The 24552-nt window shown below is 51.1% G+C and overlaps 13 protein-coding genes across 13 annotated transcripts; 5 read left to right on the top strand and 8 right to left on the bottom strand.

Annotated features, from left to right (window-relative positions):
• Positions 1-1133: 1133 nt before the first annotated feature.
• Positions 1134-3545, top strand: BDZ99DRAFT_458712 (tripeptidyl-peptidase 1 precursor). Its single transcript, XM_033718976.1, has 4 exons — positions 1134-1388; positions 1672-2940; positions 3054-3355; positions 3408-3545. Exons 1-4 carry the CDS (start codon positions 1172-1174, stop codon positions 3447-3449), a joined length of 1830 nt encoding a protein of 609 aa, XP_033581686.1. The 5' UTR covers positions 1134-1171; the 3' UTR covers positions 3450-3545.
• Positions 3546-4285: 740 nt separating this feature from the next.
• BDZ99DRAFT_458713 (ankyrin) lies at positions 4286-5734 on the bottom strand. Its single transcript, XM_033718977.1, has one exon. It carries the CDS (start codon positions 5638-5640, stop codon positions 4504-4506), a length of 1137 nt encoding a protein of 378 aa, XP_033581687.1. The 5' UTR covers positions 5641-5734; the 3' UTR covers positions 4286-4503.
• Positions 5735-7256: 1522 nt separating this feature from the next.
• On the top strand, positions 7257-7883 carry BDZ99DRAFT_367371 (uncharacterized protein; the record flags this gene model as incomplete). The annotated part of the gene is made up of 1 exon (XM_033714760.1): positions 7257-7883. A coding segment is annotated over one exon (627 nt), but the record flags the coding sequence as incomplete, so codon positions are not given.
• Positions 7884-8385: 502 nt separating this feature from the next.
• BDZ99DRAFT_506130 (NAD(P)-binding protein) lies at positions 8386-9523 on the bottom strand (the record flags this gene model as incomplete). Its single annotated transcript, XM_033724154.1, has 2 exons — positions 8386-9432; positions 9482-9523. 2 exons carry the CDS (start codon positions 9521-9523, stop codon positions 8452-8454), a joined length of 1023 nt encoding a protein of 340 aa, XP_033581689.1. The 3' UTR covers positions 8386-8451.
• A 512-nt stretch (positions 9524-10035) lies between these two features.
• Positions 10036-11566, bottom strand: BDZ99DRAFT_408085 (uncharacterized protein). Its single transcript, XM_033716500.1, has 3 exons — positions 11179-11566; positions 10742-11113; positions 10036-10676 (listed from the first exon to the last, which is right to left on the bottom strand). Exons 1-3 carry the CDS (start codon positions 11188-11190, stop codon positions 10260-10262), a joined length of 801 nt encoding a protein of 266 aa, XP_033581690.1. The 5' UTR covers positions 11191-11566; the 3' UTR covers positions 10036-10259.
• A 435-nt stretch (positions 11567-12001) lies between these two features.
• Positions 12002-12379, top strand: BDZ99DRAFT_458716 (uncharacterized protein). The gene has a single exon (XM_033718978.1). It carries the CDS (start codon positions 12079-12081, stop codon positions 12319-12321), a length of 243 nt encoding a protein of 80 aa, XP_033581691.1. The 5' UTR covers positions 12002-12078; the 3' UTR covers positions 12322-12379.
• A 235-nt stretch (positions 12380-12614) lies between these two features.
• Positions 12615-14284, top strand: BDZ99DRAFT_434523 (glutathione synthase; the record flags this gene model as incomplete). Its single annotated transcript, XM_033717447.1, has 1 exon — positions 12615-14284. The coding sequence occupies exon 1, from the start codon at positions 12725-12727 to the stop codon at positions 14282-14284; it is 1560 nt and encodes a 519-aa protein (XP_033581692.1). The 5' UTR covers positions 12615-12724.
• Positions 14233-14980, bottom strand: BDZ99DRAFT_458717 (FK506-binding protein 2 precursor). The gene is made up of 2 exons (XM_033718979.1): positions 14584-14980; positions 14233-14506 (listed from the first exon to the last, which is right to left on the bottom strand). Exons 1-2 carry the CDS (start codon positions 14936-14938, stop codon positions 14457-14459), a joined length of 405 nt encoding a protein of 134 aa, XP_033581693.1. The 5' UTR covers positions 14939-14980; the 3' UTR covers positions 14233-14456.
• Positions 14981-15450: 470 nt separating this feature from the next.
• Positions 15451-16949, bottom strand: BDZ99DRAFT_566678 (WD40 repeat-like protein). The gene is made up of 2 exons (XM_033727614.1): positions 16398-16949; positions 15451-16339 (listed from the first exon to the last, which is right to left on the bottom strand). The coding sequence occupies exons 1-2, from the start codon at positions 16635-16637 to the stop codon at positions 15563-15565; spliced, it is 1017 nt and encodes a 338-aa protein (XP_033581694.1). The 5' UTR covers positions 16638-16949; the 3' UTR covers positions 15451-15562.
• Positions 16897-18452, bottom strand: BDZ99DRAFT_515507 (uncharacterized protein; the record flags this gene model as incomplete). Its single annotated transcript, XM_033724977.1, has 2 exons — positions 16897-16949; positions 17003-18452. 2 exons carry the CDS (start codon positions 18450-18452, stop codon positions 16897-16899), a joined length of 1503 nt encoding a protein of 500 aa, XP_033581695.1.
• Positions 18453-18616: 164 nt separating this feature from the next.
• Positions 18617-20203, top strand: BDZ99DRAFT_458719 (isocitrate dehydrogenase LysB). The gene is made up of 3 exons (XM_033718980.1): positions 18617-18681; positions 18737-18947; positions 19010-20203. Exons 1-3 carry the CDS (start codon positions 18657-18659, stop codon positions 19842-19844), a joined length of 1071 nt encoding a protein of 356 aa, XP_033581696.1. The 5' UTR covers positions 18617-18656; the 3' UTR covers positions 19845-20203.
• A 412-nt stretch (positions 20204-20615) lies between these two features.
• On the bottom strand, positions 20616-21583 carry BDZ99DRAFT_183762 (kinase-like protein). The gene is made up of 2 exons (XM_033713073.1): positions 21435-21583; positions 20616-21382 (listed from the first exon to the last, which is right to left on the bottom strand). Exon 2 carries the CDS (start codon positions 21284-21286, stop codon positions 20693-20695), a length of 594 nt encoding a protein of 197 aa, XP_033581697.1. The 5' UTR covers positions 21287-21382; positions 21435-21583; the 3' UTR covers positions 20616-20692.
• Positions 21584-22766: 1183 nt separating this feature from the next.
• Positions 22767-24096, bottom strand: BDZ99DRAFT_183799 (DUF1769-domain-containing protein). Its single transcript, XM_033713074.1, has 3 exons — positions 23788-24096; positions 23156-23707; positions 22767-23099 (listed from the first exon to the last, which is right to left on the bottom strand). Exons 1-3 carry the CDS (start codon positions 23942-23944, stop codon positions 22888-22890), a joined length of 921 nt encoding a protein of 306 aa, XP_033581698.1. The 5' UTR covers positions 23945-24096; the 3' UTR covers positions 22767-22887.
• Between the last annotated feature and the right edge of the window lie 456 nt (positions 24097-24552).

Genomic DNA, 24552 nt, shown 5'->3' on the forward strand with positions numbered 1-24552 from the left:
ACACGAGAGACCGGTCGCAATGCTAGCGGACGGGACAGATGTTGGGCTTGAAGGAGTGCACTACTTACCTTCCGATAGTTGATATGTATCTCGTAACACCGTTCGCAGCTCCCGTGCGCAAATTCAGAGTACGGCTAGAGCCGAACTCGAGTTTCGTACGGATTGTTATCCATGCTCGCCCATCCTTCCCGACCCCATTCCTCTCTGGAAGATTATTCGCATGGATGATCGCTCGTCAACGGTTAGCCATCCTTCCCGCTCCGCCGTGTAAACCAAGGAAGAAGTTTAAACCTTAATCTATGACACGATGCCAACCTTAGACTCAGCAGCATCGTCGTCGAATGTAGTTGAAATCCGAGATTTCCCAGCGTTACATTAACCAATCGGTCATAACACAACGAGAATACCCAGGTGGCGTTCACGAACATCACGAAGTGGGTTTGATTACCGAAACAACGTGGAGCCAGTGAGCATGTTAAGAACTAGACTTCGGTCAGCCTGAAGTCCAAGATTCTGGCCTGCCTATTCGGGATCATCTATGTGGTGCTTTTTCACGTGAGTTCGTATCACGCTTCGCCCACCTGGACAGGGCTTTGCTTGGTCCTTCGTGCTCTCTCGGCGCAACAACGCAGTTCGCCTTGAATGCCTCAGAATAAAGCAAGTTTTCGGAGCATTGGCATTTAACCTGGCTTAGACAAGCATCTGCATGCTCGGGAGGCGCAATATCCCGTTCCTGTGGCGCCAGAACCAGGTTCTCCGAGGTAATCTCAGCGAACCACGCCCCTCGCCCTCATCAGATCGACCTCCCTATCCGAACGCGCCGAACTTCCAGAAGCTCAAATCAACATGGCTCCCATGGTCCCCATACAAACGAACCAAGCCGGGAGGGGCAGGATCTACGTGCAGATAAGCTTACCTGCCTGATTGCACGCCGTCATCAGGGAACCTCCGCGCCAAAAAGTCGTACTCACCTTCCATACCAGGCCTGCACCGCAGCGTACCCCGCTGCAGGTACTACAGCCATTGAGCTTCCAAATTTCTTGCGAAACAGCGGGACTGGAGAGCAATTAACCCATAGCTTTTATAAATATGGACTGCGTCGCCGCCCTGGTGCTGGTTCATCCTCGCCAGCATTAGCGGAGGCCCACCAATTGCCAATCGCTGCTGCAGTATGCTTCTCTTTACCTCCGTTCTCTCTGTGGCAATTGCTGCCCAAGCTGTCTTTTGCTCTCCCGTTCACTCTCGGTCGCCGTATGCGGTGAAAGAAACACACAATGTGCCCAGACAGTGGAAGAGGGTCGGCCGAGCATCCAGCGCGAATACCATTGATCTCCATATTGGAATCAAGCAAGGCCAGTTCGAGGAACTAGAACGCCAATTGTACGAAGGTAAGTGTACTACCTATGCACGCGGAGCATGGAAAAGGTGGCACTCTAATTCCAGAACACCATGTCTCCTCACCTGTCTGCCACTGCTTGGGGTGCTTCATTGCATTTTCATGGATCTGAACGAGCTAGGAGCTCTTCACCTTGGGCTATGTGGAAACTCGTTGAAGTGCCCCAAGCGGTGGCAGACAGATGGACGCACGAGACAGTGCTTAATGAGTGTGCCACTTTGCTCACGCCCAGCGTGCTATGACCTCTGTTGAAGATGCGCCACTGACCACTATAGTCTCCGACCCGAGTCATGACCGTTACGGTAAACACTTAAGCCATGACGAGGTCAACGACCTCGTAAAGCCGTCCGTAGAAACCCTGGACCTTGTGAATGAATGGCTCCGTGACAATGGCATTGAGTCTTTGAGCTATAGCCCGTCGAAGGACTGGATTTCTGTGTCTCTCCCAATCGAGACGGTGGAACGCCTCCTGGACACCGAGTACCACACCTTCGAGCATGAGCGAGACGGTGACCGCTTGGTTCGCACTACTAAGTGGTCTCTACCTGCCCATCTCCACGAACACATCGATGTCATCCAGCCAACTACCTCTTTCTTCCGAATGGGTGCTCAAAAGACAACTTATATCGATTCCGCCCCATATATCCCAGCTGGGTACACACCACCTACCGACCCTGCTATTTCCAGCGTGTGTAATGTCAGCTCTGTAACCCCGCAATGTTTCATGGAACTGTATGGCACCAAAGGCTACAAGCCCAAGGCTGCCGGAAAGAACAAGGTCGGGTTCACCAACTACCTTGGAGAAATCCCAATTCGGCCGGACACTGCCAAGTTCCTCCAGAAGTACCGGCCGGAGGCGGTCTCTTCGGCCTACACTTTTAAGGGGGTCTCTCTCGATGGTGGCCCCCTCCAGGATGGACCCCTGAATGCCACTCAAGCTGAAGACGGCATCTCACGCGAAGCCAATCTTGACGTTCAAGCCATCGCTGGAATTAGCTGGCCAACTCCGATCGAGACCTGGAGCACAGGCGGTAGCCCTCCATTCATCCCGGACACCAACACCCCGACCGACACCAATGAGCCGTACCTAGTTTGGGTCCAATACATCCTCAGCCAGAAGAGTATTCCACAAACCATCACTACCTCCTACGGCGATGACGAGCAATCGGTTCCCAAGTCGTACGCGGAGCGTGTCTGCAAGGACTTCGCTCGTATAGGTGCACGAGGCACCTCTCTGCTCTTCTCTAGCGGAGACGGCGGCGTTGGAGACCCAGGCACTTGCCTGACCAATGACGGCAAGAATACCACGCAATTCGTACCAGCTTTCCCCGCTGGATGCCCCTTCGTAACCGCTGTCGGAGCCACGATGAACTTCCAACCTGAAGAGGTGGCGTATCGGGCACCCAGTGTGAACCCTCTGCATAGCTTCTATGCTAGCGGAGCTGGCTTTAGCAACTACTTCCCCCGCCCAAAGTACCAGGATAAGGCTGTGCCCGCCTATGTGGAAGGTCTTAATGGCAAGTACGATGGGCTATATAACAAATGTAAGCATACCGCTTCCAAGTATAATGCCGTTACCAAGCGCTCCTGGGGCTTTTACTCCTTACTCCTCACTCCTAACTTCTCACTCCTTACTCCGTACTAATCTTGTTGCCAGCTGGCCGTGGATACCCTGACATCTCGGCCCAAGGTCTCTACTTCGCCTACGTCTGGAACGGCACCGAGGGCGTTATTAGCGGGACCAGCGCCTCCTGCCCATTATCTGGCGGCATCATTTCCCTAGTTAATGACGCCCTGATCGCGTCTGGAAAGCCCTCCCTTGGGTTCTTGAATCCGTGGATTTACTCTAGTGGATACAAGGGCTTCACCGATATTACAAAGGGCTCTACACATGGCTGTGATACTGATGGTTTCCCGGCTGTAGTTGGATGGGATCCTGCCACCGGATTTGGAACACCGGTATGTTTTGCTGCACGTTTAGAAGGTGAACTTTACTGACTGAATTTTGCAGAACTTTAAGAAATTGGTGGAGATCACTGGCTGTAAGTTTTAGAGCTTATAAGTACATAGAGCACATTGGCGTATCTAAAAAGTCTTGCATCTATAATAAATAATATAGATATCAGTGTTGTCTCTAGATAAACGAACGTGGATCGACTTCTGGACTACCTCTTTCTGTTGACAACGCTGTCTCATAGGTGCACCTGTCTACCACTGCTTGACGTGCTTCAACGAGTTTTTATATAGCCCAGAGTGAAAAGCTTCTATCCCGTTTAGATTCCTGAAAATGTATTGAAGCACCCCAAGCAATGGCATACACGCACACATACCCTTGTAGAGTACCACCCTTTTCGTGCCCCACGTGCCCACTCTTCCGGTTCCTTACTGACTATCACTCCACCAAAAAGCTCGCATGATCATCCATACCTAATCAGATTTGAGCAAGTGCTGCAGAAAAGTGGGACGAATTATCATTACTTAAGGTGCACCCTCTAAGCCTCTACTGGTAGCAGCTCTCTTCTTCATCATCATCATCATCATCATCCAATACATCACGCACACGGCATACAGCTCCTTGTTCCGTGATAATCACAGTGTTGGGACATTCGTTTGTGCACTCTTTCTTGCCACAGCCTTCGAACCATTTTCCAAGTCCTCAATATTGGGCTCAACCCCAAACAGTGGTAAGATAGGTGGAGCAGAAATCCTTCAATCTGGTCCCACCAATTCTATCGAGGATTTTATATCAAGTGTGGGTTTTGGTGATGCGCCAGAGCACCTCAGACAGTAGCGAGCGAGCGAGCATAGGCTTTTGTCTTCAGCTATGTTTCAAGGGTATTGGTGAAACCAAAAGGTCCTTGCTGCAGGAAGACGGATAACGAAGAACTAGGGCGTCGGAGTATAGTTTGAGCTAGTAATATTGCAATCTTCCATCGTTCTTCACAATCTCATTTCTACCCTAATACCCTACTCACCGAAAGATAAATTAAGAACCAGTTTCAGCAGCCTGACTAGGCCTCCTCGGAGCCGCTTTGTGGCCATTACGGTGAAGAATATCGAAATGAACTCAGACCGCCAACGCAACAATGCTGCCCGATCTACCACTCCTAAAGAAAGTCAGTCATCCAAGGCCGAGACGTCCGCAACATGTTCCATTCATGGGGACTTCGCTTGTAACCCACATACGGAGTAATGAAATGCAGAGAGATCTCCCAATGATGAATTTCCCAAAAGCGGCGGAACTTCGCTCCCATCTCTCCTCCCCTATCGAGAAGCTTTTCAAGCGCATCTTTGATGTTCAAGAAGACTTCCAAAGTCTCCTCGGATAAGCCCCGGCCACAGTCGTCCAGCGCATCTTTGTCCTCGAAGTCAGACTCGAGTTCTTGCTCAAGTTTCTGCTGGCTGTACACCATTTCGGCGTGGATCTGGTCGTAGACTGCTTGTGCGGGGATAAGCTCCGGCTTTCCGAACTTGAGCCCCATGTCGGCGAGGAAGTTTAGGCGGAGGTAGAGCAGAGTCTTGTTTGGAGAAGAAACTTTGCTCTTGGGAGTTGCTTTACTCTTAGGAGACGGTTTTACGTTGGGAGTCACCTTTCCCTTGGGAGACACCTTTCCCTTGGGAGACGACGGCCCCTGAAGCCCTCCGTCGGTCTGAAGCGCGACGTCCACGATGTCCTTTCCGCTATTGTCTTTCAACGTTACATCCGCTCCGGCCTCAATCAGGATCCTCGCCCATGCAAGCTTCCGTGAACGGCGTGCCATGAGGAGATGGAGTGGGGTTTGACCTCGAGAATTGCGGACGTTGATATTCCTACAGTAGGGAAGAAGTTCCTGGAAGATCTTCGAGGAGCACTGCGTTAAGTCGATGAGCTTGTGCAACGAGTGGTCACCGTTGGGATGCAAGACGTCAGGATTCGCACCTCCACGTAAAAGAACATCTGCGGTCTGGAAGCAGCCTCCGGAAAGAGAGGTGAAGTACGCGCAATGGAGAGGATTCCAGGTGTCGTCGGGTCCTCCAATGTCAGGATTGACCCCTAGTCGGAGTAGTGTCTCTACGATTGGGAACTGCGAGGTCTTGGCTGCGTAGTGGAGCAAATTGCCAGTCTCTGGCGTGGACCAGTTGAGGTCCACTCCGTGTTTGGCTAGGATGTTGAGAATCCGTAGACGCTCCACTTTAAAAGTTTGAGGGGTTGGGCGTGCGGGAGCGAACCTGGATCCAATGTGGTGTTCCGTCGACAGGCTCATCGGATCCGCTCCAAGGTGGAGCAATAGTATCAACTATAGAACGTTAGTCGTAGTGCAGTGGTGAGATACCTGTATGAAACTTACAACTTTCTCCTCGCCCTTCCCGAAACCCGCTGTATTGCGATTATATGGTCCTGGAGCCTCATATCCTGGAGCCTCATATCCTGGGGCCTCATAAGGTGGCATACGAATGTCATACTGCTCGAGTTGGGCATATTGGCTCGCACCATAGCATTGATACGAAGGGGCCCGAAAGCGAAGCAGCCACTTCTGGAGGAAGCTCGTCATCTGGCAGGGGAGAGTGTTTCGATCACGGCCAAGCCTCTGCGCATGTTGGAGCATCATAATCAGAATCTTGGTTCGAAGGCAATCGTTATCCCAACGAACCGTGCCGTCCAACGCCGGCCAAACCTGCGGCACCAGATCCAATGCAGGCCAGAACCCACTCGTAGAGATTCCGCTAGCATTGTGATTGAGAAGGTACTCGATCATTGAGTGTTTGTTGTGTTTGATGGCCCATGTCATTACAGGTAACGTCTGAATGCTCTTGGCGATCGTCGGTCCAAGTCTTCCGACATTTCTCAGGTTCTCGGGCTTGTCTGCAATGGCACGCTTGTGTAGTTTTTCTCCCAAGTACGCCCGAAGACGAGGGTGTGCTTCGATGATGTGTTTGAGATCCCTACTCGTGAAATTTTTGACGACTTGAAGCATGAGCTCCATAGGAAGATCAAGTAGCCCCATCTTATTGCTTGTGCTGAGTTGTAGGGGTTCTGATATATGGGTTGAAGTAGGTAGCCTGAAGGAGAGAGTTTGGAGTGGTGGACTTAGAGTAGTGGTGGGGTGCTTCGGAGTGGAGTGACTATGGTGGATGGATGACTTAGAATACAGGAGTCTGGTCAAATACCTGGAGCTAATGGGGTGAATTCAAGGCTTGGAGTGGAAGTAGGGTAGCAATGGCTTGTGCTAGTGAATGATCACGTGGCTGGGGAATGGGAGGTGAATTATTAGTCTGTGGTCCGTTTGATTATGTCCAATTGCCCAACGAAATACAGCGCTGGGCCAGAAATCCGCCAGGTATATACACACTCCAGCTGTTTCTATGCTTGTGTACGCTTGTTTAGCACCGCCTGAGGTCCTCTAGTATGCTATTGTTAATCATGAAAAACCAGCTTTGGCAAGCCTGATGGCTTTCTGGGTCACCTCAGACGGTATTGAGCCGCTGAGTGCGCCACCTTCATGCCCTGCTTGGTGGGGTTTGGAGATCGTCGCAAGGGTCAATTTCACGGGGCACCAAATGGCTCTTGCAACAGCTCCTTCACCCCTTTGACAACCGCGCTCTGTGCCTCCGAATCTTTAGTTATTACTCTCAAATGACTTTGATCATGGCCCCACGTCTTGTGAAAATGGCGGCAGCCAGGTTTAGCACGAGAAGATTGCTCCACGCCGTCCTTGTCCCATCCAAGAAGAGCACCGGGAAATATATGGAGATCTTATTAGACAACCCTGCCCTCAATCCACTTGTCTCGAAAGTCATCTTCGACACGACTCTCTTCCACGAAGTCGTACTGGACAAATATCGAACACCAGCCGACGCTGAGATGTCTAAAGAGTGTCAAGAAGCCATAGCGAAAGTCGGACAGTTCAAAAACCTCCAATCAATTGAACTAAAATATCACAGCGTGTGTGCCGCACCCGGCTCAGGCCTCGGGTGGCCAATGGACTATCACAACACTCTGGGAAAATATTCGCCTGAGACGACCGAGTTTCGCACTGAGGTATTGGGAGCGTTGATGAAAGCACTAAATGGCAAGCATCCTGCTTCTCAAGTGCGCAGCTTGACTATCGAAAACCTTCAAGATATATCCCCGAAACATATCACACAATCCGATGATTTCAAGGCAGTTTTTAGTCGCCTTGACAGCCTCGCTCTCCGTATCGCGACAGAATGGCACGATGCCAGGCCCGAGAGCACTCTCAAACTCCCAGACGCCCATATAATCTATGGCACAGAGCTCAAAGACCAGTGGCTGCGCCCAGTTGCACATCAGCTCAAAAAACTCGCCTTATACGGCGACAATTTCTGGGGTTATTGGCCTCGGTGTGACCTACGCTCCTTGCATTTCCCGAAACTAAAGTCCCTCTTTTTGGGCAATATGACATTTACACACGACTGGCAGCTCGACTGGATCCTTACTCACGCTGATACACTCGAAGAGCTCCGTCTCGACCATTGCCCTATCGTCCATGGCATTCGCATCGGTGGTGGGCTTGATGCAGAGAACTACTGCCGGGATCTCGAAAGTAGGGATTACTGTGAAAATACTTGGTACTATGAGAAGAGATGGAATGAGCTACTTGCCCGAATTAAGACCGGTCTACCAAATTTGAAGCATTTTGGCATGAGCAGCGGGAACCACGAATCCCGTTTCTACAGCACCCCTTCATTTGACAAGCGACATAGTCTCAAATCTGAAATTGACACTACTCGATACTGTATTTTTGACGGTGGGACGTTACCAAGTCCATGGATCGAAGCCGAAATTCCACCTCGATACGATGATGGGGTATATGATTGCTGCTGGCATACAGATGATGCTGACGATATCGATCCGAAAGCCACTTTTCCGGACTGCGAGGAGCAGGATAAGATGGCTTTAGAGTCCTTAATTGCGAAAATTACACGACGACGAGACAAGTCTGAAACTCAAGCTTTACATAAGTCATGAATCAGACTAAAGCTTGACTGGCTGGAACTGCTTCTAAAACGGTAATTGGAAAGAGTACGTAATAAGGTGCGCTTACACAGCCTCCCTACAGAAGAGCCTTGATCGAGTCCTCTAGACTCGTCCAACCAGGCTGCCCAAACCGCTTCAGAAGCTCTTCGGCGCGCTCATTCGCAACCTTACTCAAGTCCCGTCCCAGATCTGGGAAATCAGCATGAAACTTCCGCCCCGGATACAACTTCCTGAAAAATGCCAGGATATCGTTCCAGTTGAACGGCTGCGCAAACGCAAACAACCGCTCCGCCTTCACATCCTCGTAAATCAGCGCCGCAACATGCAGCCTGGCATCATCCTGCACATCGACGAACCACTGCGGGTCAATCCCGACCAAGAAGCCTGCCCCCTCGCCACCAGCCCACAGCGCCTTGACCAAACTAGCTGACGTCGGATATCCCTGGTGCTCGACCGAAACAATGTTCCCAAAGTTCATATTCGGCAGAACAGCATTGAGCACGAAACTCGGCTTCGTCTCGCGCATAAACTCCCACGCCGCCTTCTCGCCCTCCATCTTACTGGCTGCGTAGACTTCAACAACCCGCTGCTGCCCTTCATATGGCGGAGGCGCCCATGCCGCTTTCAAGGCATCCTCATTCCAGGAATTCGTGTCGACGTTGACGACCTTGTTCGGCTGCGGATTCGAGGCTGCGGTCGACGAGGACGTTAGCACTACGCGCTTGATGGACGCCTCATTGCTCGCTGCTTCAAGAGCATTGATCGTCCCGTCTACAACAGGCTGGATGCCCTCGTTGGGGTCGGCGGTCGAAAAGACGGGGGTCGCGACGTGCACGAGGCCGGCAGCGCCTTTGACGGCCTCGGTATAGGCGCTCGGCGCGGCCATGTCGAGGACTTCGATGAGAGAGAATTTGCCTTTGCCGTACTTGGCGTCGAAGTGAGAGAGCATCCACTTGGTGCGGTCGAGGCTCCGGACGGTTCCGCGGACGTGGTAGCCTGCAAGCAGGAGTTGATCAACGATATTGCTGCCGATGAGGCCGTTGGCGCCGCTGACGACCTGTGAGCATGTTAGACTCATCAATAAATTAACTTTAGGGAGTACATACGATAAGGGAACCGCGCGGGAGGGCGAGTTGATTGGACGCCATGATGGTTGGCGGGTCTTTTGATGGCGAGTGCTGGTGTTCAATGTCTTAATGTCTAGGCTCTTGGGATATGGAGATAGCAATTGTATTTCTTATAGACGAGGAAGGCGGGTCTGTGGATGGCATCATTAGTATATAAGTGTCCTCGCTTACCGGAGTTAGACCCGTTAGTAATCACCAAGCTAGATGTGGTCATTCTTATCCTTTTTTCTAATCGCTACCTGATAAATACGACTAATCTTCGGAAACTACGAGTTTATGCAACGGTAATGCTTTCGCTCTTTACCGCTGGGGGATCGAAGAATAGGTGGTTTTGGTCAGACTATGGAGGAGAATTATGCCGACGCATCAAGGAGTCGGAAAGATCCACGTTGTAGAGCAGAGTCTGGTTGCAGTGCAACACCAAAAGCAGCTAGGGCCGGACTGGAATTCAACCCTTTCTCATGGGCACTGACCACTTTTGTGTTGTCTTTGAATGAATAATTAGTCATAGGTTAAGACATGTTGCAATAATCGAAACGAGACATATAGTAGATTTAAGTACGAGATATAGAGATCTTTGAATGGATTGAGAGAGTGATATGAGTGACCCTAGAGAAGAATCTGGCACAGATAAAGTTGTCACAACGCCTAGACGTATGCACCTCGCTGTTCCAGCTTTTTAACACCTACACAACCAACCTATACGCCACGAGAGAAAAGCAAGGAAACACGGGGTATTGAGCACCGAAGATCATTGTCAGCAATCACCCGCTTCCCTTAGCTGTCCAGGACATTGTGTGCTTGCCAAGCATCCCGCATACCCACCATCCCACCCCGTCAAACGACTCGAAATGTCGGAAGCATACACCTTCGATTTCTTATTACCGCCCTCAATAACTCCGAGATTGCCGCCTCCAGTTGCGCTACCCGCGTTATACAGGTGTGCAGCGAGATATGGGTTGCCGAATTCGGCGTTTTGGATCCATGAAATGCCGTTGAGATATCCAGCTAAGCCAGGTACTTCACCCACACCTCGAACGCCATCTCGGATCATCTGCTCGATGCTGTTCTCTGGGTCCTTTGGATTGAAAGATACGCTTCCGCCAGCAGCTTGCATTAAACCGCAATTTGTCATGCTGCCCAGGGTGCAGGGGACATTAAGGTTACCAGTCGACTAGTGGGTCATTAATGGGGGATTCCTCTAAGGGTAGTAATTGCAAGCGTATTCAGAACTCGTACCTCTTCCATTATGATGGCAAGAATTAGCCGCGCATCTACTTGGGTGCTCGTGGACACCAACTCTATCTTCTCCCTAATAGTCGGTATCAAGTTGGGATGGTCGGGATTCGAGAGCTTTAGTATCGGCTCATTGATTTGCCACATGTCGTTGAAGCTGATCCACTCATCGAAGGAGGGGAAATCGGAGATTTGAGGACCTTTACAATTGTAAAAGCTAGCAGTCTTCTCGGAAGCCGGAGCGGGACCGCCCTTATCGAAATTGCTCGAGTACCAGTTCAGGGCAACCGTGTTCGATACTACTTCTAATACTCCCCACGCCGTAGGATAGGCTAAGACGGTCGGGAGTCCTAGAAGTGTAATGCAAGGTAGAATCTAGATAGATGTAAGCCTCTTGAAGCAGAGGAATTCCAGTCTGTATTGAAGACGGGTGGGCTTACCTTCGCCAACATCTTGATATATATGGCCCGGCGACGAGGGACTGAAAAGTAAGGCTATGGAATACGTAGAAGGCGGAGACTAATAGTGGCTTCTCTGAAAAACGGAAGGTCCAGTGTAGGTAATTCGCAAGACACGAAGACAGATTTTGCGAAGTGTTTATAAGGCCGATGGTCGGATCTATGATTCACGATAGAGGCAGGACCAGTGGTTAGATCTGTGGTTCGAGAGGCGGACTGGTGGTCGGATCTATGTTTCGAGATAGAGGCGAGCCAGTGGTCGGATCTGTGATTCAAGATAGAGACGAGGCCAGTGGATATAAAAATTGAAAAGACCGAAACGATCATCGACTCAAAATGAGAGCAACGATAATGAAAGTAATAGAAGATCCCAGCTTTGAATGAAAGAAGCCTTGCGTATCTGCCCGTACCTCCTGGGAGGGTGCGACACATATAGAACACATACTCTGCTATACTCGCCCCAGATCTTTGCAAAGGCCACGATGCTAAAAATGATCCTGCTGGCACAGCTGAAAGCATTACTATCCAGTAAGCTTCAATGTGTGCCTGACCCTGAAACAGCCTCTCTGGGTAGCCACAGTAAGCAGATCACGGCGGCCGTACCGAGTAGGCTGGCCTGGAGATGCCATTTCCCCGATCCGAGAGCTGCCACGGTGTTCACGGAGGCCCGAGGGTGTTGGTTGAGGCTGTGCGAAGGGCATAAATAGATCGTCGGTAAAGCCCGATTGCACTAGGTCTAGGCTATATTGAGCTTAGGAGGGTGTAACTCCAACATCACGACCAGGTCGAGTCTACACAGCCATGATCCAAATACCTTCAACTCCTCCTCTTACTGTACAAGACTGACACGGGCTTGTTTCATAAAACGAGATCGCAACGTGAATGCCTCTTTTGGCGGCCCTTTTGCAAGTCTTTGGCGTATCGTTCCACGAGGCTACGTCCAATGTCAAGAGTGTAGTCCTGCATCAGTGTTCATGGTTAGACGGACGTAGTCGTAGCATTCTATACATTCTTAGTGAAGAACCTGGTACGTCGATTGTCCTTACGATACTAAACACTGGGCCTCGCGTTTTGGGTCAGATTTTTCAGTTGCTTTCCGATCAGCTTTACGTTCTTCCATCTTAACACCTGACGGGCAAATCAAGGCATACTGTTAAGTGATCGCAACGTTCAACGACGAATAAAGTGTAAAAGAAGTATAAAATAATGTTCTTGTATACTCTATTCGCCAAACTTACCTATGTAATTTCTTACACTACCTCAGGCTGGAGCTTACTAGTATCTGTGCATCAGAACAGGCATATATCTTGATGTACACGCATATACCCTTTCTTGTTACAGAAAGAGCATCACACTTAGGTCACGAGTTGATACGTCCTGCTGGGCTAGCCCTCAAGTTCCGAATATCCGATCCTTGAGCATCTTATCATTGTCAGAACCTGGGAGGGTGCAAGAACCCTTTCTTACCATCTATCTTTAAAAACGCTCATATTAGCCAGCTCGTGTAATAACAGCCATCTCATTCATAATGTCGTCAGCATCAAAACCAGATTACCCTCCTTTGGCCCTCCTATCCGACGACCGTCTAGTCGCTCTCCACTCCGCAATCCGAGACTGGCAGCTAACTCACGGATCGCTCATCAAGATCGGCAACTGGGACGATGAAGATAACATCCGAGCCCGACCGATCGGGACGAGCATATTTCCAACGCTCTTCCCACGATCTAGATTTGAAGAGGCGCGCCAACTCCAGAAGGACTACAACGAGCTCTACGCCGCAGTAGCCGAAGATGACACCTGGCTTGCTGAAGTCCTACGTGATATGCTAGTCTCGGATCCTTTCGCTAAAGCCCTATGGAGCGTGCATCTGAAGGCGAAAGAAGCTGGCTACATCCAGCCTCTTACCATGGGGATATTCCGGTCAGACTACATGCTCCACCAACAGCCAGTCTCCGCCATAGATCCATCTCCAGGGCTAGCCATCAAACAAGTCGAATTCAACACCATGTCCTGCGCCGGCGGCACCCACGCCAGCATCGTCAACACCATGCACCACCACCTCACCGCCACAGGCCTCTACACCACCCCTCCCACCCCCCCCAACCCAATCCACCCCTCCGCCCTCCCGACCACCTCCACCATCTCAAACCTCGTCTTCGCCCTCGCCACAGCCCACGCCGCCTACGGCCCCCCCAAAACCGCCCTCGCCACAGCCACCGCCATCCTCATGCCCGTCCAGCCCTTCAACATCAACATTTGCGACGAGCGGCCCCTCGAGTACGGCCTCTGGGCCCGCGCCCCGCCCATTCCCTGCCACCGCGTCGACTTCCCGACCGACTTCCTCGCGCGCACGACGCGCGCCGAGACGGGGGAGCTGCTGTTCTACCCGCCGCACAGCACGCAGCCGGTGGAGGTGTCCGTTGCGTACATGCGCGCGGGGTACGACGCGGGCGAGCACGACGAGGAAGGGATGGAGGCGCGGGTGAGGATCGAGACGTCGCGGGCGATCAAGTGTCCGAGTGTGCTGGGGCAATTGGCCGGGTTTAAGAAGGTGCAGCAGGCGCTTGCGGGGGCCGGGGTGCTGGAGCGGTTTTTGCTGAGTGGGAATAAGGGGAGAGTGGAGAGGATTAGGGGGACGTTTGCGCCGATGTATCCGTTGGATGAGACGGAGGTAGGGCTCTGGGCAAGGGGACAAGCGAGGAGGATTGAGACGGCGGGGCGGTATGTACTTAAGCCGAGTTTGGAGGGGGGAGGACATAATGTGTATAGGGGGGATATACCGGAATTTCTGGAGCGGGCGCCGGAGGCGGAGTGGCGGAATTGGGTGCTGATGGAGATGATTGAGCCGCCAAAGTTGAGGAATGTGCTACTATCGGCAGTTGGCGTGCATGAGGGGGGTGTGGTATCTGAGCTTGGCATATTCGGGACATGCATCTGGAAGAAGAGAAAGGGTGGAGGAGCAGAGATAGTGGAAAATAAGCAGGCGGGGTGGAGCTTCAAGACGAAGGCGGATAGTGTGGACGAGATGAGTGTGGTAAAGGGGTATGGGTGTTTTGATACACCGTGCCTTGTGGAAGATCTGCTTTAGCACAACCGCACGTAGCTTGAGCATAAGCAACAATGTCGTCAATGGCCGAGACCTGAAAGGTTCTCATTGCCTTGTATTTCTCTGACTTTTGAGGTGCCCTTCATGTACTGAGCCGTTTTCATAACCCGTGTTCTCATCGAGCCGTCTATTCAACCAACCACCCAAGAATCCTTCACAACTCATCCTTCACTCCGTCGATGCTCACAAGCTCCGTCTCAAAGACTGCGTAACAATTAGCCTTTGCCCTTCACTCAAAACAATATCTCCCTCCCTCCCTCAAAACAAAGAAACCAACTCACCCAACACACTCCCCGCGGGAATCGGCCCCATAGCCCTCTGCCCATACGCCCACTCCGGCTGAATCGTCAACAGCCTCTTCTCTCCAGGGCACATATCCAGCAATCCCTGATCCCAGCCTTTGATAACCTGGCCCTTGCCGACCGTAAAGCTGAGCGGCTGGCCGCGGTTGTAGCTCGCATCGAACTCCGCGCCAGTAGACTCAAGTGTGCCGCGGTAGTGCACGTTGACCTTGTCGCCGGCGACGGTCTTGCGGGTGCAGTCGGCGGGCGTCGTGACTTCGATGTTGAGGGGCTTGTCGAGGCACGCGGCTAGGGCGGGGAGGAGGGCGAGGAGGGGGAGAGTGGAGAGGCGCATTGTGATGTTGGTTTGGGGGGGTGTGGAATTGGAGGGTGTGGGTTGGTCGTGGAAGGTTGGAGTGAGGTGGAGGTTTGGGAGATGTGGCGGGAGCTGTTGGTCTTTGTGGCAGCTGTTAGAGGGACAGATCGCTTTCAAGGGTCTCCCCGCGGAGGGCGGTGTGGCGGGGGATCTGATTGGTCAATGGCCGAGCATTGGACGTTGATTTGAGAGCCTCATGGACCGGACATACAATAGTGAAAGGGAGCTAAGATTGAGTGGACTAGCTCCCGTTGTTACGCTTTGATGTGCCCTTGTTCTCTAGTCTAATTTACAGCGTCCCAATACATACATTGTAGGACGCGTGCAGAATTGGCCATTTTGATATAATTGAGTGGGGTTTGCCTGGGAAGCTGGACCGGCTCCAGTTACATCTTTAAAGTTGCCCCGATTTGATAGTCTAATTCATCGTGTCCCAGATCTCACATAGTAGAAGAAAGATAATATTAGGAATTTAGAGGTGCCTCAATATAGCATCTTTGATGTCATTCCTTAATTAGAGCTGAATGTTCCATGGCTAGAAATAGGTTCATGTCTCGAAGTTGTAGATTTGTCTTTAGTTCTAGGAGAGTTGCGTTGTGACACTCAAGGACTATCCTCCACCCACTGCAACCCAAAAACGCCAGCCCCAACCTTCACCTCCCTCTCCAACAACCCAATCGTATTGAAAACCAGTACCTTCCCATCCTCTCTCCCAATCGCTATGAGTACCTTCCACTCGGTGTCCGCATCGCGTCGAGGACGTCTCCGCGGCGAAGAGAGCTTCGGCACCGGGAGGACCGAAAGACTAGTCGCAGGACTACTGATATGCCACGTCCTCAGCATCACCGTCCCGCGGCCGAAGTCGACCAATCGACATTTTCCATCCCTCCCGACGCTCGCCACTCTCGCGTCGTAACCGTATATGAACTCGGCAGCGACGATGCCGCCCATGGAGGCTTTATGCAAGCGTTCGTAGCGGCCGATCTCGAAGGGCGGGCGGAGAGCGAGCCAACCAGAAGGGGTGGGCATTCGATATGCCGCAAGCGTGCCATCCGCAAACCCAAGAATAAATGTTGTAGATCGTGAAGGGTGGAAAGAGGCGCATACAACGCGACTAAGTGAAGCTAGAGGTAGGAACTCTAGGGGTTGGTTTCGAGTGCTGAGATTCTGGATAGAGATAGTAGGTGGGCTGTCTGAAGCCACAAGGAGAAGTTCAGAGTTGCTCGAGGTAGCTACCACGGTTGGAGGAGAAGGGTGGGTCTGTGCGGACTCGAGAAAGCGTGAGTGGGCAATTGAATAGGTTTGTACTGCGTTGCTGAGGGTGGATGTAAAGAAGAGAATTTGTGAGTCGCTTGAAAACTGTAGTACGCGAAGTTCGCCCTGAAATTCCTAAAGTCAGAATGGCATTACTTTACGGAGGGCTCAGATTGATACGCACATCCTCGCCCTTGAGCTTGTATTCCCGACTCATCCCTGGCCTAACATTTTGCAAGATCACAATTTGGCTATCTGCAATCGCCAGAATCCCGCGTCCGTCCCCACTTTGCCTAGCCGCAAGGATACCGTGAGTTGCGGACCGAAAGACTGGTACTAAGCCGTCTTGTGACCATGAAAAGACGCGTTTGTGAGTTGCTATAAGCAAATGGAATCCGTTCGGAAACGAAAAGTGATTGGCCATTGGGAGAACTGGCCGCGCGGCTAGGAATGTTCTTAGGAGTGATGAACCGGTAAGCGATGTTGAAGGTGATCATTCGATGAAACGAGAAGGCCCGGCCTCGAGCAGGTGCTGGATCCATTAAAGGTAGGTGGGACCGCTGGACTCCATTCAGATCTATGCTACCATCGGATCGCGTCCTTCGTTAGTTTTTACAACCTTACGCGTCTTCTATGTTGTTATTAGAGTATCTAAATCGCCTTGCTGATCGGATGAGGCTTCTTCAGTCGACAACAAGCGCTAGGTCGTCAACTTCAACCAAATCCCCACTTGCGTCTAAACCAAATTAGAACAGAGGTCAGAGATAACAAGAATCACCGCGCCCTCACTTCGAGCTTCAACACTGAATCCCCCTTCATTGAAACGAATGGACAACGTGCCTCGAATACCTCGCATATCTTCACCGTTGAGACCAAATGTAATCATTTTTAGCAGTGGGCACTGCCCTAAACCTTTTAACACTAGTTCATTCACTAGGTCATCTATTTCGTCTCTGGTACTGATCTCGAATGTCGGAAGTTTCAGTATTTCCAGCGTTGGAGGCAAAACGTCGTCCCGGTAAACTGTGAGCCACTCGTGGAGGGCGGGTCCTGGGACATGTAGATGGGTCAGCTGTTCAAAGGCTTTGAAAGACACCGCTGATGGCACATTTTTCTCTCGCTCTTGCAATTTGCTTTCAGTCCCTCTGACGAAATAGCGGCCAGCGCCTTCGAGTCTCGGCCCTATATCTAATCTCAATTTGCTCAGGGAGTCCTTTCGGCAAAGCAAAGCTTTCAAAGTTTCGTGGAGATTGAAATCTGTTGGGTTCTTGGGGTGAAAAGGACTCCAATAGAGTTCGAAAGACTTCAAAGCCTTGCAATAGAATAATATGTCATAGAGTGCATCTAGAATCATCTTATCGCAATGAATAACGAGGGAAGTCACCGAAGAGGTAAACGTCGCCAAATTATTGAGAGAACGTATGGAATCGACACGCCATCGTAGGTTCTTCAAATCCTGCAACGCCGGATTACATGTGGAGGCATAGGTGCCTCTGACGTCCAGACTTTGCAGCGACGGCAGCAATAGCCAGGGTGATGCTCGGCTGAATTCATGAGGGCTAGAAAACCAGATCTTTAGTTTCTGAAGCTTGCTGAATGGCAGAGAAGAAACTGGGTAAAGAAGAGTCTTGAGTATAAGCTCCTCTAGCATGGCGTACCCAGGCCCATCCTCGTGCTCAATATTCAGTTCACGAAGATTCGGTGTATGCCAGAGCAGTAGCACAGCCAGGGTGTCCCCCATGGTACTACCCACGCGGAACAGGTCTTGAAATTGTTTGCGTGTTTTATCGCCCATGAAGCGGTGACGATTCAAGGCGGATGTGAACAGTGGCCCATCCTCACGGGGTAGCCTCCGACCGTAGAATCTAGCTCTATCAGAGACAAGAAAATGAGCGTCGACCCTTCGAACATGTAGAGCGAGCTTTGGTTGGCGCAGTAGGGTCCGTAGAAAAAGAGGCAGGGACCGTGGTTCTTTCACGACCTGGTCGAAGAATTCGTAGAGAGCCGGCTGAGTATTGAAATTAAGAAACCGGCATGTCAGGCAGAGATTCCTCAGATCGGCTTTCGTAGCTTTCAAAACAGTCATCGCTTTTGGTATTCTCCTTTGGAAATCCATGCCATCCCTCTCGTTCACCTCCAAAACAGCGTCGCGCTCACACGTGAGCCAGGAGAGAATCTCAAGCCACAGCTCTCGGGGGAGTTGTTCAAGGCCTCGTTGATTGGGAGAGCGTGTCGACATACTGTTTTCGCCGCGTCAAGTTGAAGAGACCAAGTCTCATCTGGTGGAGGGTGTGTGGAGGATGAGAATTATGTGGAGGTTGTTGAAGCCTGGGGAAGGGTCGGAGCCATTTATCCCTGAGCTCTTCGGCTCGAGATCGGAGCTTTCAGGTCAACTTTTCCTCACCTCATCCCACCACCTCTTATTCACGCCGTTCACGCTTCAATGGCTGCCCGCACGCTCCGAATAGGTAAGAGTCCACCTCTACTTGGTACATACATGATCAAAAAACTAAAGTATACTAGGCTTAATCGCTGGCGACGGCATCGGCCGCGAAGTCATCCCCGCGGGCCGCCGCATTCTCCAGGCCCTCCCTCAATCCGCCGGCCTCAAATTCACATTCGTAGACCTAGACGCCGGATTCGAGACCTTCAAGAAGACGGGCGCGGCATTGCCCGAGAAGACAGTCGAGACGCTCAAGAAAGAGTGTGATGGCGCGCTCTTCGGAGCCGTAAGGTAAATAAATCACAGTCACTATAGCTATACAATCCACAAAACCAACAGTTGCTCCCCTACAGCTCCCCCACCGTCAAAACAGAAGGCTACTCCTCCCCCATTGTCGCCCTGCGCAAGCGCCTCTCCCTCTACGCCAACGTGCGCCCCGTCAAATCCACCCGCGGCGCCGGGCGCCCCGTCGACCTGGTCATCGTGCGCGAAAACACCGAGGACCTCTACGTCAAAGAAGAGAAGACCTACTCCACCCCCGATGGCCTCGTTGCTGAAGCCATCAAGCGCATCTCTGAGAAAGCGAGCTACCACATTGCAACTATGGCGGGCGATATCGCGCTGCGCCGGCAGCGCATCCGTGAGGCCGGCGGCGAGAGCATTCATTCGAAGCCGCTTGTCACAATCACGCACAAGAGTAATGTGCTATCTCAGACGGACGGCTTGTTCCGGGAGACGGCGCGGAAGGCGCTGGGGATCGATAGGTTCCAGATGGTGGGGGTGGAGGAGCAGATTGTGGATAGTATGGTGTATAAGCTGTTCCGGCAGCCGGAAGACTACGATGTCATTGTTGCGCCGAATCTTTACGGGGATATCTTGAGTGATGGCGCGGCTGCGTTAGTAGGGAGCTTGGGCTTGGTGCCGAGCGCGAATGTAGGGCATGGGTTCGTTATTGGCGAGCCGTGTCATGGTTCGGCGCCAGATATTGAGGGCAAGGGGATTGCAAACCCGATTGCGACCATCAGGAGTACGGCGTTGATGTTGGAGTTCCACAATGAGGCGGAGGCGGCAGCATCGATTTACAAAGCTGTGGATGCGAATCTTGAGGAGGGGAACCTGTTAACGCCTGACATGGGCGGAACAGCGACGACGGAGCAGGTGATTGAGGATATCATCAAGCGCTTGTAGATGAATGTCTGGAGTAGATACCCGTTTGCTCGTTGGACATTCACTGTGTAGGAAGTGAGGAGTCTACAGAGCTCGAAAAGTTACACTGCAATAACTCGTCACAGATCCGTGCAAACTTGTCTGCCGCTGCTTGAAGCTCTTCGATGCATTTTTGAAGTTCCGAACTCTCTTCATTGGAACCCTCATTAAGCTTGCCGGGCCACCTCAGGCAGTGCCCGATGGAAGTACACACTTAGCTGTGTTGCTCGTTGCTTCAGGTTTCTCTAAACATGTTGGAGCTGGTAAACTAACAGTTGAAACACGTGCCCGACGGAACCCCTATTGATTACATGCGAAACCAGCATGTAGAAATAGCAAGGAAAGCGATCGTCAATGGGGATCGGCTTTATTTGATGCTTCAATGACTGGTAGTTACCATCACCACCCAAGTCAGCCCCATACTTCTAGAAGCTCTCTACAATCTTACGCGCCTCTCCAGGGTTTGATCCACGTGCCGTCGAGAACAGCCTGGGGTAATGTACCGTCCGTTAAAGAGCATGCACGAAATTGCGGCAGCTTTTCATAATCAAATTCAAAAAAAGTATATGCCATCGTGTTCCAATCGTAGAGCGAACAACCTTCCGTGCCATCGCACATGGGAAGCTCAGAAGCTCTCGGCCGCTTGTTTGGGTCTCTGTCAAGGAGTGCTGCTATGAATGGCAACCAGCTTACATATTCCGTGGTATTTTGGAGGTGTATTATCCAAAGATAGACTTTGGGAAGATTGGCGGCATAGGCCTGCAGGCCGTCGGTGATTCGATATTCCTCAAAATTTTGCGAGAGAACCCCCCAAACGGACTGTGAACATCTCAAGAAATATACACCCTAGCGAAAACATGTCTGCAAGCACGCCCTCGCCTCGCACCTTCGATGTTGGCTTCAGGTGCGCAGTACATAGGTGTTCTCTTGCTGGGGAAGCCGATAGAACCGGTTGTGGAATCGTTGATTAGATCCTTTGATATGCCAAAGTCCGTGATGAAGATTTTGTCGCCCTGGATAAGGATGTTGGCTGGCTTGAGATCCTTATGTCGAATTTCCTCCTTGTGGAGATAGTTGACAGCGCTAGCAAGACAATACATCCACTTGTGTAAGCGTTGAACGACATTCGTAACATTAGAGAAGTGGACATCGGCTTCGGCTCGAGCAAGAAATTCACCCAGATCCATGTCAGCGACCGGACTCATGATGATTCCGAAATCGAGACCGGCTTGATATGTTTCGATTAACCTCACGATGTGGGGATGACGAAGTCTACGAATAATATTGATCTCAGACCTTATCTGTCGTTGTTGTGCAGCGGCGCGAAAGTGTCCGGTTCGAATGATTTTCCTGGCGTAGACTCTGCCCTCCATGGAGAAATTTATGGCCTCCCTGTAATCATTCAAGTCGCGATGCCACTCCATAAGGTTAGTTGGAAGGTCAAGGGCTTGCTCAGTAGCCACGCCCTGAGCGATCTGCCGACTTTGTGAGACGAAAACCTGTGGGAGAGGAAGATGAGCCCAGTCTACGTTAGCTACAATGCCATGTTCGTAGGCTGTAGTGATGACCTGCTTCAATTTGTCCTCGGTCTCCGGACGCGAAACGTCTGCAAATTTATCCTCAGAGATGAACGCATTCAGCACATAGCCACGGATTTCTGGAGGCCAAGAAAGTTTAGTGCTCTTCGGGACAGCACCAAGTCCAACCCGTTTGATGCGAATACACTCCACCTTGTCTACGAGTGCATAGCTCCCACGGCCGAGATTATTCAAGTGCTTGTAAGGCAGCTCAGCCTTGCTCGTGTAAATGGTATGGTTGTGTTCTCCGTCCGCCACGATAGCGAGTTTGAATCGGTATCAAGGCGAAAGGTCGATGAAACTCCGATTCGGTCGTCCGCTGAATGGTAAAGACGTCCTCTAGATGTTTCAAGGGACCCAGGATCTTTCGAATGGACTGGAAAGGAGTCACGTTGGTAAAAGACATACAAAACAGGTAGCGGTCTATTTTGACCCACGCACTTACCTCGCTGGGCTCATCAAGCACCGGTAACGAGGACTACTTCATCATCCAGAGTCCCTGATGTGGTTACGACAGAGAGTGAAGCAGAGGTGTCGAAGAAGCGTTGGAAAAGAGAAGGCAAGGCTGAGGCTGAAGTGGGGTGGCACCTTAGCCAATCGTAGATATTGCAGTGTTTATGTAATAATCGAGCCTCTTCCTAACTACATCAACTCCAAAGATCAGTCCAAAATGAACTACAGTCTACCTTCCCTAGGCAGGGTGAGATGCTGACGTATAAGATTGGTACTAAGATGTATCTGGCTAGCTATATCCAGCGCTGAGCGGCTGGTCTAATTAGAAGCTGAATTTAACAGGAAAGAAAATGGATGGGTCTGAAGAGCAGGAGTTTTGCAAGCTCATACTTGGTACAACACCCTCTCACGGCCGGTGGCCTAGCGTGGATATGAAGCCGCGGGCTCAATAGGTGGAATTAAATCTCGAGATGTTGAAGGTAGCCCATTTCTGGACTGAAGATTACCGTATACCTAAGCTTGCGTACACTTGTCTAACACCGCCTGAGGTCCCCTGGTACGTTCTGAATAATTGGAAAACGACAGTTTTGACAAGCCTAATAGCTTTCCGAGCGACCTCAGACGGTATCAGAGTAGACAGCCACTTTACGTTCAATGGAGCTAAAAGCACGGTACTTTGAGGCGTTACTTTCAAGATGCTTACCCCTTCTCTACGATGCATAATCAACTTTATGTTCTTTCCAATGCTGCTCATCTACTTTGTTTCTCGAAAGTCCCGTATTCGAACCGGATACCTATTTAGCCCAGATCAATCCACGCCCTCATCCACGTATACACTCTCTTTCTGAACTCCCTTCTCTTCTCCTTTTATGCTGCTCGCTTTCGCTTCCTTATGCACTTCTCCAAAGATCTCCTGTGCGCTCTTCACCTTGCCGTTCTCTGCCGGCAGAAGCTCGAAGACGATAACGAACAGTTCCGTACTAGTTGCGCGATTTTTAAGCACATATCTGAGGGAGTGGGTGCTGCGTTAGAAGAGTTAGGCATGGGATGGGTCGCTGAAGGGGAGAAATAGTACGAATAAAACCGGAGACTCGAACAGAAAGTAGGGAGGAGCAGAAGAAATCGCAAACGTACCGGAGAGGCTGGCCATCCCAATGGCTGACGATAGAGATAGCAGGGAGCCCGTATCCGAGTTTCAGTGCGAACTCTGCCGACCATCAGCTTGTATACCTTCTTCAGAGGTACACTAGGTCTTATTCATACCATTGAAATCCAAATACGGATTGAAGAAATCACACGCATACGTCCTCCCCTCTTCGAACTTGAATCCCGTCCGATTTGCCTCCTGCAACGCCCATTTCTGTCGCTGCCGCGCATCATTTGGCATCCCCGACTCTTTCCGCACCTCGTGCCCGTCCTCTTCTGCACCCTCTTCGAACACCACCTCTTCCTCGCCCTTCCCGTCTTTCGGCTTAGCTTTGGGCGCGTCCTCTTCTAGCTCCTTCCCATCCTCGCCTTTCCCGCCGACCCGAAATATGTTTATTGAGCTGAGTAGTGGGCCATAGAGGTAGGGCTCGTCTCCGAGTACGTCGCCATCGAGTCCTGGGTCTACCCAATACTTCACCAACCCGAGCGCTTTATCAAAGAGCGGCGGTAGGCGATCGCGGATCGGGTGGTCGAAGTCATTCCCAAAAACGAGGTCCTGGCCGGTGATGTGGCGTTTGGGCGTGAAAGTGAAAGCTATGCTGTACCGGTCGTAGGTATGGGAGGGGTGGGAAAAGTAGGGGGAGTTGGATGGTGAGGTTTTAGGTAGCCCTGTATAATATGAGCTTATTGTTCGAATGTATGTGCTGTTGAGGCGTTTGTTGGGATGGAGACGGAGGAGCGGAACGTACCTCTGTAGTCCTTTATCCGCACGTGGATGCGGGCGTCAATGTGTTCGGAGGATATGGAGATAGGCTTTGAGCTGTTGACATGTACATCCTCATGTGTGGTGGGGTCGTAAGAGTGTCCCGCTGTGACTTTGAGGATGTAGTTTGAGTGATCGCCCATGTTGGCGGCCGAAGAAGCGGTGCTGGCCCTGCTATATTTTTATAGAAACTCTGTTGTCGGAGTGTTTGGAATGTATCGATTCGACGATAATCGTAGGAACAGCAATTGAGATTGAAGGCGATGGTTGGAAATGGTGAATGCACTATTTTTTGTGACGGTGGATGACGTCCCATACGTCTCAAAGCTTGGCATGCAAGTCATAAAATAGTGTCACGTGACCCGTCAGCTAATCAGACTCTCATGGTACATGAGTTTGAGATGATTCCAGTGTACTAGGTAAAGCAAAGGGGGTTGCAGTATAACCGGAAACTGTGCAGCCCGGAAATGCAACTTTGACAAGACATGCTATCTGGATGAACATCAACTCCTTTGCAACAACGATATGGACTAGATCCTACACTGAGAGCTGTACTTTTGGATTCCTACATAATATAAATGATAACCCCTGCTCGCTGTCAATGCTCGTCATGACGTTTGCTGGCCTTCGTTTGCAACCCTCTGAAAGCGATGACCTAAGTTTAAAGTGGTAGACAAACTATCAGAGAATGTGGACTTGATTGCTGGTGTTGTTTCATGGAAGAAAGATGATTACTTTTGTGTATACGTTC

Source organism: Mytilinidion resinicola, assembly GCF_010093595.1.
Source record: "Mytilinidion resinicola strain CBS 304.34 unplaced genomic scaffold BDZ99scaffold_3, whole genome shotgun sequence".
In the NCBI taxonomy this organism is placed as follows: Eukaryota; Fungi; Ascomycota; class Dothideomycetes; order Mytilinidiales; family Mytilinidiaceae; genus Mytilinidion; species Mytilinidion resinicola.